Raw genomic sequence first — 14341 nt, forward strand, 5'->3', positions numbered from 1 at the left:
GGACTTCTGCACGCCAGGCCGACACTTTACCACTGAGCCAACCAGCCAGGGCCTAATTGCTTTTTTCTTTAAAGGACTTCTAATCCAGCCTGGCCTGTTAGTGGTGCAGTGAGCAAAGCTGCTGAGGTCGCCAGTTCGAAACCCTGAACTTGCGGGGAAGACCAGTCAAGGCACAAAGGAGAAGAAATTATTATGAGTTGATGCTTCCCGCTCCTCTTGCCTTTCTGTGTCCTCTCTCTAAAATCAATAAATAAAATCTTTAAAAAAATAAATAAAAGAATGCTAATCCATTAACAATATGAAGGTCTTGAGAACCCGCTAACTATATATAATCCAGTGGGACTCAGGATTGTGCATGAATTGTCCCATTTACTTAAGACATTGTTTCTTAAAGAGTCAGGATCCTTCTGTTTAAACATTATCCTTTGTTCTTAATTACTTTGGGATTAAGTTTGAATTTCTTATCATAACACAAAGGATTTGACTCTTGCTCAGGTCTCCAAGCTCATTCATCTCTCACTCCTTCCCCTACGAGTTTGTGTCCCAGCCATAAGAAACAGCAGATGAGCAAAGCTCTCCCTTCTTCCTTCTTGGCACAAGCAGCAGCCTTTCCTCTTACCTTGGCCAAGTCTTACTGGTCTATCCCTTTATTTTTCTTCTTAGTGTAATTCTTCATATCCTCAAGGTCAGTACATAGTTAGAGTTCTCTGTTTACTTAATGGATGAATTTCCCCACCGAGAGGTTTGGTTTCGGTTTATGCTCTTGATTTTGCTTTGTTTCCCAGAATTTCTATAGAAATTGTTTGAGTTTGGAGTAGGAGAGAGCTAGGGGCAAGTACAGCCTTACCTTGCTCAGGTCACAGATAAAGAAGATTACAAAACAGAGGTCTGACCTGGTGGACATTTGAGAGACCCACGGAGAGGAGGACCCAAGAAAGCCAATCTGCCTTTGAAGGGCTAAACTGTGCCTTAAAGCAGTGTTCCCCAACCTTTTTTTGGGCCACGGACCGGTTTAATGTCAGAAAATATTTTCATGGACCGGCCTTTAGGGTAGGATGGATAAATGTATCACGCGACTGAGACAAGCGTCAAGTGTGAATCTCAGATGGATGTAACAGAGGAAATCTAGTCATTAAAAAAAAATAAAACATCGTTCAGACAAAAATATAAATAAAACGGAAATAATGTAAGTTATTTATTTTTTCTCTGCGGACCAGTACCAAATGGCCCATGGACGGGAGGGGGGGGGTGTTGGGGGACCACTGCCTTAAAAGGTGGAGTCCCTCAGCGTTGAGCACTCCCGGGATTTGTAGGTAGAGTTGAATTACTGTTGTGAGATGTTGCAGACTGTATAGATGGGTCAACAAGGAAGCTGGAGGGCTCCTGTACAGGGTGAAGACAGGTTAGTGCCTGCGCTCCCGGTGGAGAGAAAGAAAGAAAGCGAGATGCCATCTGACGTGGGTCACCTTGTTCTACCCCTTCCAAACGGGACAAAGAGCGCTACTGCCTTATCAATCTCCCTCTCTGTCCCAAGAAGACCTAGTTAATGACCGTGAGCGAATGTAAGTGTAAAGACACCATGTCCTCTCGGCCTTTGTGCACTGAGATGTTTTACGTAGGGCCCGGGGAGGGCACACTTCGGTGGGACTCATCCCCAGGCTCCTTGCTCGCTCAGGCCAGGACGTGGCTCTGCGCGACTCTGGAGCCCATCGCGAGTCCTCAAAGCTGGCTCCCGAAGGCAGAGAGAGAGTTTGGCGTGCAGTGGTAGCGGTCCCCATTTCCATTTTCTGAAGCTGTGAGCAGACTGCCCCGCCGGCCGGGGAGAGGCGGGACGCTGGGGATGGCCTCTCAGCGCCCTCTGGGCGTCGGCACTGGTCGCCGGGCAGCCAGGACACCCCCGGCTGTCGCCCCAGGCGGAGGAGAGGCGTTTCCGGGGCTCGGGTCTCCGCAGTCCTCCCGGGGCAGCGGTGCGGAAGCGCGTGGGCGGCGAGGGGCGGGGCGAGGGCCGCGGGGGGCGGGGACGCGGCCGGCTCTGGAACGGCCCCAAGTTCATGAGGCGTGCGTCGGCGGCTGAGCGCCTCGCAGAGCTGGGCTTCCCCCCGCGGCGCGGGCGCCAGGAGCCGCCTTTTCCGCTGGGTGTCACTCGCGGGTGGGAGGGATGGCCCATTCAAAAGCGCAGCGAGGGGGCCCGGCCGGTGCCCTTCAGTGAGCGCTCGCAAGAAGACGGCAGAGGCCCGGCGACTCGCAGCTGCGGGACCTGGTGGCGCATCAGGACGCGGCTGCCCCTCTGCCCGGACCCCGCGCGCCCGCCGCTCTGCTTCCTGCGTGTTCGCCTCGTCTGCGCGCTCCGGGCGGGCGGCCGCGGGAGCCGCCGGGGCGAGGACGGAGCGCGGCTGTTGCTGCTGCCTCCGGCCCGGGCGGCGGGGAGCGGAGAGGCCGAGCCGGGCGGCGCAGCCCCCTATGCCGGGAAGATGCTGGAGAGCAGCGGCTGTAAGGCGCTGAAAGAGGGTGTGCTGGAGAAGCGAAGCGACGGGTTGCTGCAGCTCTGGAAGAAAAAGTGCTGCATCCTCACTGAGGAGGGGCTTTTGCTCATCCCGCCCAAGCAGCTGCAACACCAGCACCAGCAGCAGCAACCGCAGCCCGGGCAGGGGCCGGCGGAGCCGTCCCAACCTGGAGGCCCCGCAGTGGCCAGCCTGGAGCCGCCGGTCAAGCTCAAGGAATTGCACTTTTCCAACATGAAGACCGTGGATTGCGTAGAGCGCAAAGGCAAGTATATGTACTTCACTGTGGTGATGGCCGAGGGCAAAGAGATCGACTTTCGGTGCCCGCAGGACCAGGGCTGGAACGCAGAGATCACGCTGCAGATGGTGCAGTACAAGAATCGGCAGGCCATCCTGGCGGTCAAGTCCACGCGGCAGAAGCAGCAGCACCTGGTCCAGCAGCAGCCGCCGCAGCCGCAGCTTCAGCCCCAGCCCCAGCCCCAGCCCCAGCCGCAGCCGCAGCCGCAGCCCCAACCCCAAGCCAAGCCCCAGCCCCAGCATCAGCAGCTCCACCCGTACCCGCATCCACACCCGCACCCACATCAACTACCGCACCCGCACCATCAACCGCACCCGCTCCAACAACCGCTCTCGCAGGCGCACGGCCACCGGCTTCTCCGCAGCACCTCCAACTCTGCCTGAAGGGGGCAGCACCCCCGCAAGACCAGAAGGTAAGGTCCCGCGCACTCGGCTACTGAGGGCCACACAGGATTGGGACTCGGGGACTGTTAGGAGGATGAGAAAGCGTGTTCATGGGTTTGGCTGTTGGGTGGAAAAGTGAGAAGTTATTCTAAGTTTCTGGGTAGGTGAAAAGAAGAGAAGCTGGAGCCAGGAGTGGCCGGGCTCAGAGGAGCGGGTGGGGGCCCCGGCCAGGCAGGGAGGCCTCGCGGACCGCACCCCCCCCCTCCCCGCCCCGCACGCGGTCAGTGCCGTGCACCTCAGCTGGCGCGTTCTGTGTCTGGGCGCTTGGGGGAACGACCCCGGTGTCTTAACGACCACGTTTGTCTGCCTGACTAGCCTGAAGAGATCTGGGTCTCGGAGGAATCTGAGCCAGCAACATAATTACGTGTCCTTTCTTTCCAGGTTTTGAGGACTGGAGGAAGTGGGACGAGCTCCGTTCTATTGTCTTCACTTGGAACGAAAACAAGTTTCCCCGCCCCGCACTAGATCAAGTAGTTTGGACATCACACGACTGATAACTTGCAGTTTCTCTTAGTTTTCTGCATTACTCTTCATCTCAATGCAGGAACCGATTTCAAGTCCAGAAGGCTTTATTTATGAACTTTTGAAAGGATCTTCCAGTATGGTGGACCTTCTAGGAGAGATGATGTACTGTAATTTTATTTTAATGTATTTTGATTTATGATTATTTATTAGTTTTTTAAAAATACTTGTTCTAAGACATTTCTGAATGTAGGCCGTTTTCCAAAAAAGGAACTTTATTTTCAAAAACCTATTCCCTAGTAAATTCTAATCCTGGGAAGGAAAAAGGGGCAATTTAGGGGAAGACACTAAGAATTCATTAATTCATAATTCCTAAGGCATTTTCAGAACATCTCATACTTTCATTGTTATGCCAGGTGGTTGAAATTAAACTCTGATGTAACTTTTTTTTGAGGATATTTTTTCCTTAGACATATATGTTGTGTAGAATAGAAGTTTAAAGAAGCTAAATGTTCAAAATTGTTTAATTATGAAAATCGAATTGTTTTCTAAAAGGAAATCAGTAGTGGTGATATCTAATTCAAAATACTTGGAACATAACCCAACTGATGGCAGGATGATCTTGAATGTGTGGTAAGGCTGGGTCTAGTGTGAGAAAAACCTGTCTTATGTCAAATGTGAAGGGTTTTACTAAGGAAGTTTCTGTGGTTTATGAGTATAAATGCATTAGATGTTTCATTTCAAGAAACATGGGGGAAAAGGGAATCATTCAACTTGTTTGAGAGAATATTTTTATGTTCTATCCATACTAGAGATTACCCTTCTCTGAGGACTTTGCACACTTTGCTTGAACCACACTTTCTTTATGCTAGAAGCATACCCTAGAATCTTAGCATTTTAAAAATACAGTTTGTAACTATTTCAAAGGACTAAGAGTCATAACTTTTTGTTTTCTTACTGAAAATAATGTTGATCAGAGAAACCAACTGTTTTGCTTTTTATTGCTCTGTGAGAACTTGGAGGGTTATATGTTTTGTTGTTAGGTTAACTAAACTCAGAAACTGAAAAAGGAAGGATGGGTAAACACTGGATTTTCAGAAGGAAAACAACCCCAGTCTTGTTTTAGCAGCCACTTTGTTCATGAGGGATTTGGGAGGGGGAATGTGCTTTTAAAGGTAGAACAAACCCTCTTCTGTGTTAAATCAAAAGGATGGTCAAAATCCACAAGGGCAGATGCTGCTTAAGTTTAAAACGAGCCATAGATGATACAAAATCCTCTCGGGGCTGAAAATCACTTCCTATCTGCATGGCTTTCCTTTGTTTTCCGTTATCTTTTTCACCACGTCTTGATCAGTATTTTTCCAGCATCCGAATTGGAAAGGTCAATATTAGGCCAACGCTAAATTATGTAGTCAAGAAATGAAAACAGATTTTTATGCCAGAGATGTCTTTATTCTCCCTCCATTTAGAAAGGAGTTTTGTGGTCAGGTTACTTTTTAGCAATATTAAAATGATGAAATTCTGAGGTCATAACTCTGATCCAACAAATCGCAGGGGCAAGCAGAATTTAAGTAGATTCCCGTTTCCAGTGGTTAAGTTGTGGCTGTGAACGTGTGCTGCAAAGATTTAAAAAATTATTTTACACACACACACAACACACACACACACAAATATGATGGGCAACTCAGAGCCAAATCTAAAGATCTTGAGTCCAATTTGGTTTGGCTTCTTTGGAGCCACTGCTGTACTTTCTAGATAATGCCTCATTCTACTGTAATTCTAAACTATGTTGATCATATAACTCTTATTAAACCACAGTTTTTTTCTAGATAGAAGAATTTTTCTTTCAAATTCTAGTGCTTATAAAAAGATAAAATTCATATCAAGTACTTTTAAAATTAAGATTCATGTAGGTTGTTAGCTTATATAGGTTATAGGCTAAGTACTGGTTGTGGTATTTCCCCCACAATGTCTGTGGTTCTCAATGGGGCCCACATGATCTGGTTTCCTGTCCTGTTTTTCCACAGCCCTTAGTCCTTGGTCTGCTGCTGTGATACTGAGTTGACCCTTCCTTCTAGTGGCTCTCTAGTCTGAAGGTCTCTTAGCATTTAACTGTGAAACCTCAGAAATGAGAACGGAGAAGAGTAAGATGGTGTCTGTGTTTTAACACTTTAAAATTATTGTGGTTGAATAATTTTTTCAGAACAAAGAAACAGCTATGTTTAACAAAGCTCAGCAAAACAAAATACAAATGCAAATCACTAAATGTGTCAGTGGTTCTATTTTACCTGTAAAGGGAAATAATAATATAAACCACCTAAGGTATTACCAGGCCTGACCAATCGCCTTTATGGAAAAAAGATAAGAGTACTTCTTTCAACCCAAGAAAAGGAAGAAGGAAAGGGCAGATCCAACAGAAAATCCTCCCCTTAAATACACATAAAATGTAAAAAGTTGGAAAGTTAAAAGGAATATCCCATCTGGAGACAACTTTTGTTCTTGAACTTACATTGGCATCAAGCCTCATTCACAGCTCAATAACTATTTGTTGGGATGAGTGGATGAAAGAAGGAAAAAATGCTTAACTTCCCAGCACCCTGGAGGTGGTTTCTCTTGCCTCACACTGGGCTTCCTTTACTTTTACACTCATTTCATTCCCTGAGAGCAACTAATGCTGGACCGGCTACACAACATGACAGAGCCCCTTAGGCAAACTTTCGTAGTGAAATCTCAGATCTGCTGAGGTCAGAGAGTAAATAGCTATAAAGGGCCCTTTCAAAATGAACATTTCCCTCCTACATGAAGCTGGGATTATGAAATCTAACCAACTTTATCATCGCACTTAACATTTTTCAAATGGAGGTAGAAAACCCCAACACTACTTGTAAGAGTTCCCCTCATATGTAAACATTGTTCAAAGGCCTTAAAAAACAACTTTCTGCCCACATAGACCTATTTCTTTTTTTTATTTTAAATGATACTAGTTTGTTGCCAGTGTGGGAGTTCAAACACATGACTTGTTCTGTCCCCAGGGAAAGTGACTTGGTTTTAGCTTGCCTTCAAGTGTTTGCAATGTCATGTTCAACGACAGGTTTGAAAAGGAGAGCAATCTCATAGAACACAGAGCTTCAAAGGATGGAGACGGGCCTGTGAGCATTCATTCTGTCTCTTTTTATGTAAATGTCAAACTTCTTTTTTGCTTTACCAATGAGATGCCCTCAGCAGAATAAAATTTAAATTTGGAAATAATAGAGCTTGATATTGAATCCGTCAGTGATTCATTCAAGAGAAATATACCGGTTTACCTAAAGCAGCCTAAGATGTATTAATTGTGGAATTGTGTTGGATTGTGAAATTGTGTTGAATGGGTTTTAAAGTTTCTAAAGTCTGGACACAATTTGAAGGGTGACATTTATAATCTACGTGTTGTTGTAAATCTAGCTTTGCATAACATTGGATGACAAAGTGATCTGCCACTTTGTTGGCAGGACATCTGCCAACTGGGTCCAACAGGGTCTTCTTAGAAAGGGCGTTACCGCCCCAGTGAAGGAGGCAGGAGGACTCGGGGTCATTTGAAGCATCTGTGTACAAGCCTGCGCCTATCTCCTCTGAAGCTGGCCTGCTGGTGATCACCTGGGGAGTGAGGAAGCGGATGTTAACAATAGATGGTCCTTCCAAATCACTGTGTTTATTTTGAGAAGAAAGATAAAGTGATTTTGTTACATTCCACTGTTGGCTTTCTGCTTAGTTTCAGAATATGCAAATGCCAGCTTCTGAAAAACAAGTATCACCATGCACCAAATACTTTAATATCACATTCATGAACTTAAGTGTGGTCATAATTTGTGTAAATATGTCTCTTAAATGATTTGGGGAGATGTGATTTATTTTTCAGATTTTAAAATGCATTCCATTTCAAATAAAGTATCAACTGAGATGACCAATCTGTGGACCTTTTGAAGGCTTTGTTCAGGGAGCATGGACACTCCACATTCCTGTGGGAGAAAGGTCCTAATGGACGGTCTGTTGTGAAGCCCATCACCATTTTGGAAAGAAAAAGACCATTTTTTTTTTTTTTTTCATTTTTCTGAAGCTGGAAATGGGGAGGCAGTCAGATAAACTCCCGCATGCGCCTGACTGGGATCCACCCGGCATGCCTACCAGGGGGCGATGCTCTGCCCCTCTGGGGCATCGCTCTGTTGCATCCAGAGCCATTCTAGCACCTGAGGCAGAGGCCACAGAGCCATCCTCAGCGCCCGGGGCCATCTTTGCTCCAATGGAGCCTTGGCTGCGGGAGGGGAAGAGAGAGACAGAGAGGAAGGAGGGGGAGGGGTAGAGAAGCAGATGGGCGCTTCTCCTGTGTGCCCTGGCCAGGAATCGAACCCCGGACTCCTGCACGCCAGGCCAACACTCTACCGCTGAGCCAACTGGCCAGGGCTGAAAAAGACCACTTTTGAGGTTGGAAATTTACTTTTAAAAACACTACCCTTGCCTTAGCTGTCCTGAAGTTCAGAGGTTGCCAGTTCAATCCCCAGTCAGGGCTTAATGTTCCTGTCTCTCTCTCTCTCTCTTCCTTCCTCTCTCTAAAATCAATAAAATAAGCATTAAAAAAAACAGACAAAAATATTACCTGGGCATTTTGAATATAGCATATAAAAATTCACTCAGATCCTTCGGTGAAATAATTCAGAATGCTAATGAACTTGAGTTGAATTTTTCATAATGCCCCAGAGGAGGAGAAGCAGGTTCCTAGCAACTGATTCAAAGGCAATTCCTTCTCAGGTCCCAGGGACATCTTAGTCTCTCTGGGTCTCTGAGAGGATAAAGCCTTGGCCAGTGGTGGGATTCAAATAATTTAACAGCCGGTTCTCTGCCCTAATGACCGTTTTAAATATAAATGATGTATCAAAAGGTAGTTCATTATTTTGTGCATTTAATACTTAAATAAGAACAATAAAAGAGGTACACAAAACTAGACTGTTATGAAAAAGTTTTTTAAAATATTAATGAAAATATTAAATAATACCTGACAAAAAACAATAAAACTGTTATTGAAGATATTTCCATATTTCTTCTTGATTGGCGTCCTCACTTACTATTTTCTTCGCTTTTATCCGAGCTTCATCAGCTGTGTGATTTATCCTTCACCATATTTCACTGTAGGAGTAGGATCCCATTCCTTTAGAGGCAGGCCGATTAGACTGATAGTCATTGTGTTTGATATATTAGAAACAGGTGACTTCTCTTCTCCGAACATATTATGTTCATCTTTGAAAAACCTCAACTTAGAATCCCAATTACAAGTGCCATTTTAACAACTGGTTCACCAAACTCAACAAAAAATGAGGTATCGGTTCTGCCGAACCAGTGCAAACCAGCTGAATCCCGCTACTGGCCTTGGCTCTAAGAGAATCATTCTTCAAACAGGGGTCTGTATGGCTTCCTGTTTCATGTTAAGAGTGAAGAGAGACTTGATTCTTTAAAGGAAAATAGCATAACTTTACTCTTATAATCCTCATTGGCATTTCAAATCTTTGAATCTCAAGATTTTAAAATAGAAAGTTTGAAGGCATTTTTTTTTACCCCTTAGCATAGTTTTACATTGACAATTTTATTACTTTACTGTTTTAAGCAGGATTTTTTTTTTTTGAAGAAGTGAAATCTGAAAAGACAAATTACTGCCATTGCAAGGAGACTTCAGGGGGACTGTGTAAAATAAAGGTATGCAGTAGGTGACAAAGCCTGGTTGGTAACAGCCAGCCATTAGTACATGGGTTCATATCCCAGGTCTGCAGCTTACTAGCCATGTAGAGCTCGAGTTATGTAGCCTCATGGAAACTCAATTTCCTTCTCCATAACATCTAGTTAATAAAGGTATTTACCTTAAGGTTATTGAGATGATTTAATAAGTTAGGACATATAAGAGTACTTAGAAGTTCCCTGTATTTTAGAACACATAAACTGGCTTGGAATCATAGCCATATGAGTATATCATATATGGTGTTTCAAAGCCATGAATTATATTTTTCTGAGATCTCAGCACTTCTTTTAAATGGTAAGAACACCATGTAACAATCTTTGCTTTTAACTTTGAAAAAAGAGATAAGACATTATTTATAGCACTTCTGTTTTCATTTGCTTATTATTTTCTAGTCTGGGTTCATATACATATGTATTTTGAGTTATAATAAAACAATCAAAATACTAATTTGATTGTTTGATATTTTGATTGTTTCATTATAACTTTATATATATGTAAATGTATGTAGCATAGAGAGAGAGAGAAGGCACTCTGTCCCCCCTATGTAAGTGTTGGTGGCAGTCAGGTTCTTGGTGAGTCCTTTTCTCAAAACTGTCCTCAGCCTTGTCTCAGAGAGAACCGCATTGTTTTAGGACACACCCCCTGCAGGTAACACACATCCAATGAACGGGTGAATAAAGACCAGGCCCTGTTGTCTCAACCAGGACAACTGTAAAGGGCCTCCCCACTCCAGAGTTCCCGCTGGAACTGGAACTGGCAGAGGCCTGGTTCAATAACGAGAGGGCAGTTCAACTCTTCCTCTGCCCAGGTCTGTTCTCCTTGCTTCCGGACAGGGGAGGTTCTCAAAAACACTGCTCTTTCTCCTTTTTCCCACCCAAACCTCTTGCAGTCAAATCTCAGAGGCTCAGAACCTGTTTCTCAGGGAATCTTGTGTATGACTGTTGGAAAAATATGTTTCCAAAGGAAAGCATATTTCTGTAGGAAGGTGTTGTTGGAAGGAAGAATTAAAGCACAATGGTTAAGTCTTTGCTTAGAGTATGGCTTTCAACCTGGAGCAATTTTTTCCCTCTGGAGACATTTGACACGTTGGAGACAGTTTTCATTTTTACAACTGGTGATACAGGTCAGAGATGCACCTAAATATCCTCCAATGCACAGGACAGTCCCCTCCAACAAAGAATTATCCAGTCTAACATGTCAACAGTGCTAAGTCTGAGAAACCCTGCTTAGAGTCAGGTACTCTTGTTCTTTAGGGCCGAGTTCTCTTGGCCAAGTGATTTAATTTATTTTAGCCTCAGTTTCCACATGCAATATGCAGACAGTAATCACACCTGTCTCATGGAGCTGTGAACCCCAAATCAGATAGTTCATATAAAGGGCTGTTGCTCTTCCTGTCACAAAGTAAGCATTTAATACATGGTACCTATCATCTTCGTTATTACTCTCTAATGTCATAATTTTACTGACACCATAATATCCTACTGAACTGATGTGTTATTTCATTCATTTTCTATTGTCACCTAGTGAGTTTGTGTTTATGCTGTTATCAATACTGCTACAATAATTACCTTCATACATAGACTTGGATTCTATTTCTGACTTGGATTAATCTGGTGGCATTAGGCAGTTCATTTAATCTCTCTGGGCCTTAATCTGCTCAGTTGTAAGTGGAAATAATAGGCCTGCCCTTGAGGAGTTATTATGGATATGTTATGAAGTAGCATGAAACTTACATATATGAAAGTCTCAGAGTGACTATTTAACCAATTTATTTGTAGTAAATGAAAATATTATTATCTAGAGAACATTATAAATTATATTTCTATTATATCTATATGAATATTATGTGTGCATGTAATACACATGATGTGTATTTTATTCCAAACAATTTAGATTTAACAACAGGATATTATTACAACTAAAAGTAGCATTAAGTAATCCCTACTTTTTTTGTAGCACTTGAGCTAACCTCAGATTAAAGTGGAAGGAATCATAGGAACACAACATTGCAACTGTCCAGAATTATTGACACAGAAAAACCTGAATAATCAACTCACTGATCGTGTGAATCTATTTATCAAGCTGTTCTTTGCTTTGTTTCTTTCTCAAAGATCTTGTTGGAAACCCTCACCACACAGAAAGGCAAATGCTATAAGGTGGGTGTTCTAGGGCCCTGGCCTTACCTGCCTACAAAGTGAGTCTGGCATCAGAGATGGTGTCAGTGGGGCCAGAGGAGTTCAGAGATTTGCCTGACCGGGAGTGAACTGATGATGTAGACAGGTCTCCTGGGTCTGAGAGCTATTCTGAATCTGATTTTATGTTCTATCTTGGAGGAATTTTTATAACGTGAGGACAGAGAGGACCCTGTGCTACACCTGTATGCAGACTTGGAATTAACTGCTGAGATGTGGTAGATGTGGGAGTGGCTAGTTCCCTGCCCAGGCATTAACCTGAAGCATCTGATGTTTTAGTTCAACTCTGGAAATGAAAACTTGAAAAAGTAGTCGATGTGGTCATGTTGTAGACTCTCTAAACCTGCCAGAGTTCGTTCTAACTGAATGAGCAAACATGTACCGCAGGCCCTTAAGACCAGACATCCTGGGCTTCCCAAATAACTGACGGAGTATTCAACTATTGTACAGAAAGAAATAGGAAATGACTCTTGAGGTCTTTCAAAGTTTTAATTATGTCCCTGTCCTGCACTGGTTTTCTCTTAAAGCTAATAGCTCATATACAGTTCAGTTCCTGCTAAGCCAACAGTCCAGTTATTTTACAAGTATTTTGTACTTGGCTGCAGGAAATTGTACCGAGCGGTGGGGCTTACTTACTCCCTCAGGGCTGACTCACCATCTCAAAAGAGCAGCCTGGCTTTGTGACTAATCACAGTCAAAGAAGCCAAACTTGAAATCGTTTTAGGCATATTCTCTTTCTACTATTTAGCTGCTGAAGAAATGTTTATTTCTATAAAGCTTGGCCACAGTTTGTAAACATAGACCTGCCTTTAATGATCCCTCCAAGTAACCCTGAATACATACATTTGTGTGTGTGTGTATGTGTGTATTTATATATTCACTTCTCTTGCTAGTAAATTTTATAGCTCATGAAGGTGAGGTAGCTAGTCCTTTGCTGCAGAACCTGACATCTGAAGGTTTTGAAAGTACTGGGCAGAGCTGGCTTCCCCAGAGCCTCGAGCATCTGCTTTGACAGTTCAGCCCAGGCTGCCTAAAACCCTTTGACAAAGCATTGTCTGTGATGGTGCCAGGTCCCTTTGTCATTGCCTGTTGCCCTGTTTCAATACCGCCACTGGAGGGAATGGCCCCATTCTCAGAGAGAGAATGAAATAGTAACTTACTCTCTCAGTTTCTGACAGCAAAGAAGACACCGGAGGTAGCTGTCAGTATATGAGTTGTGGTTGCCAGTGTGAGGGTGAATCTGATCCCTGCCACAGTGCGCTGGTTCGCAATAGAATAATAGTAATTATTGCCAGAGGTTTGAATTAAATTCCTCGTGCCTGTAAAAAGTGCCAGGTAGCTACTAGAAAACCTGAGCAGCTTGCCGGTCCTACCCCTGGTCAGGGCATATGCAGCAACAGGAAAAAAAGAAACCCTGAGCTGCGCGGCTGTCTCCAGCGGGGGCCCTGGTTTTATTGGCCTTCTATAAAATGGCAAGCAATAGTACCTCTCTACTGTCTGTATAAATGGTGAGATTGAGACCAGAGCAATAGTACCTCTCTACTGTCTGTATAAATGGTGAGATTGAGACCAGAGCAATAGTACCTCTCTACTGGCTGTATAAATGGTGAGATTGAGACCAGAGCAATAGTACCTCTCTACTGTCTGTATAAATGGTGAGATTGAGACCAGAGCAATAGTACCTCTCTACTGTCTGTATAAATGGTGAGATTGAGACCAGAGCAATAGTACCTCTCTACTGGCTGTATAAATGGTGAGATTGAGACCAGAGCAATAGTACCTCTCTACTGTCTGTATAAATGGTGAGATTGAGACCAGAGCAATAGTACCTCTCTACTGGCTGTATAAATGGTGAGATTGAGACCAGAGCAATAGTACCTCTCTACTGGCTGTATAAATGGTGAGACTGAGACCAGAGCAATAGTACCTCTCTACTGTCTGTATAAATGGTGAGATTGAGACCAGAGCAATAGTACCTCTCTACTGTCTGTATAAATGGTGAGATTGAGACCAGAGCAATAGTACCTCTCTACTGGCTGTATAAATGGTGAGATTGAGACCAGAGCAATAGTACCTCTCTACTGGCTGTATAAATGGTGAGATTGAGACCAGAGCAATAGTACCTCTCTACTGTCTGTATAAATGGTGAGATTGAGACCAGAGCAATAGTACCTCTCTACTGTCTGTATAAATGGTGAGATTGAGACCAGAGCAATAGTACCTCTCTACTGGCTGTATAAATGGTGAGATTGAGACCAGAGCAATAGTACCTCTCTACTGGCTGTATAAATGGTGAGATTGAGACCAGAGCAATAGTACCTCTCTACTGGCTGTATAAATGGTGAGACTGAGACCAGAGCAATAGTACCTCTCTACTGTCTGTATAAATGGTGAGATTGAGACCAGAGCAATAGTACCTCTCTACTGTCTGTATAAATGGTGAGATTGAGACCAGAGCAATAGTACCTCTCTACTGGCTGTATAAATGGTGAGATTGAGACCAGAGCAATAGTACCTCTCTACTGGCTGTATAAATGGTGAGATTGAGACCAGAGCAATAGTACCTCTCTACTGTCTGTATAAATGGTGAGATTGAGACCAGAGCAATAGTACCTCTCTACTGTCTGTATAAATGGTGAGATTGAGACCAGAGCAATAGTACCTCTCTACTGGCTGTATAAATG

General features: G+C 43.9%; 1 protein-coding gene across 1 annotated transcript; it reads left to right on the forward strand.

The window, feature by feature from the left end:
• Positions 1–2036: 2036 nt before the first annotated feature.
• PHLDA1 (pleckstrin homology like domain family A member 1) lies at positions 2037–6049 on the forward strand. The gene is made up of 2 exons (XM_066368530.1): positions 2037–3211; positions 3624–6049. Exon 1 carries the CDS (start codon positions 2052–2054, stop codon positions 3180–3182), a length of 1131 nt encoding a protein of 376 aa, XP_066224627.1. The 5' UTR covers positions 2037–2051; the 3' UTR covers positions 3183–3211; positions 3624–6049.
• Positions 6050–14341: the final 8292 nt, after the last annotated feature.

The sequence above is a fragment of the Saccopteryx leptura genome, chromosome 2 (genome assembly GCF_036850995.1).
Source record: "Saccopteryx leptura isolate mSacLep1 chromosome 2, mSacLep1_pri_phased_curated, whole genome shotgun sequence".
Classification (NCBI taxonomy): Eukaryota; Metazoa; Chordata; class Mammalia; order Chiroptera; family Emballonuridae; genus Saccopteryx; species Saccopteryx leptura.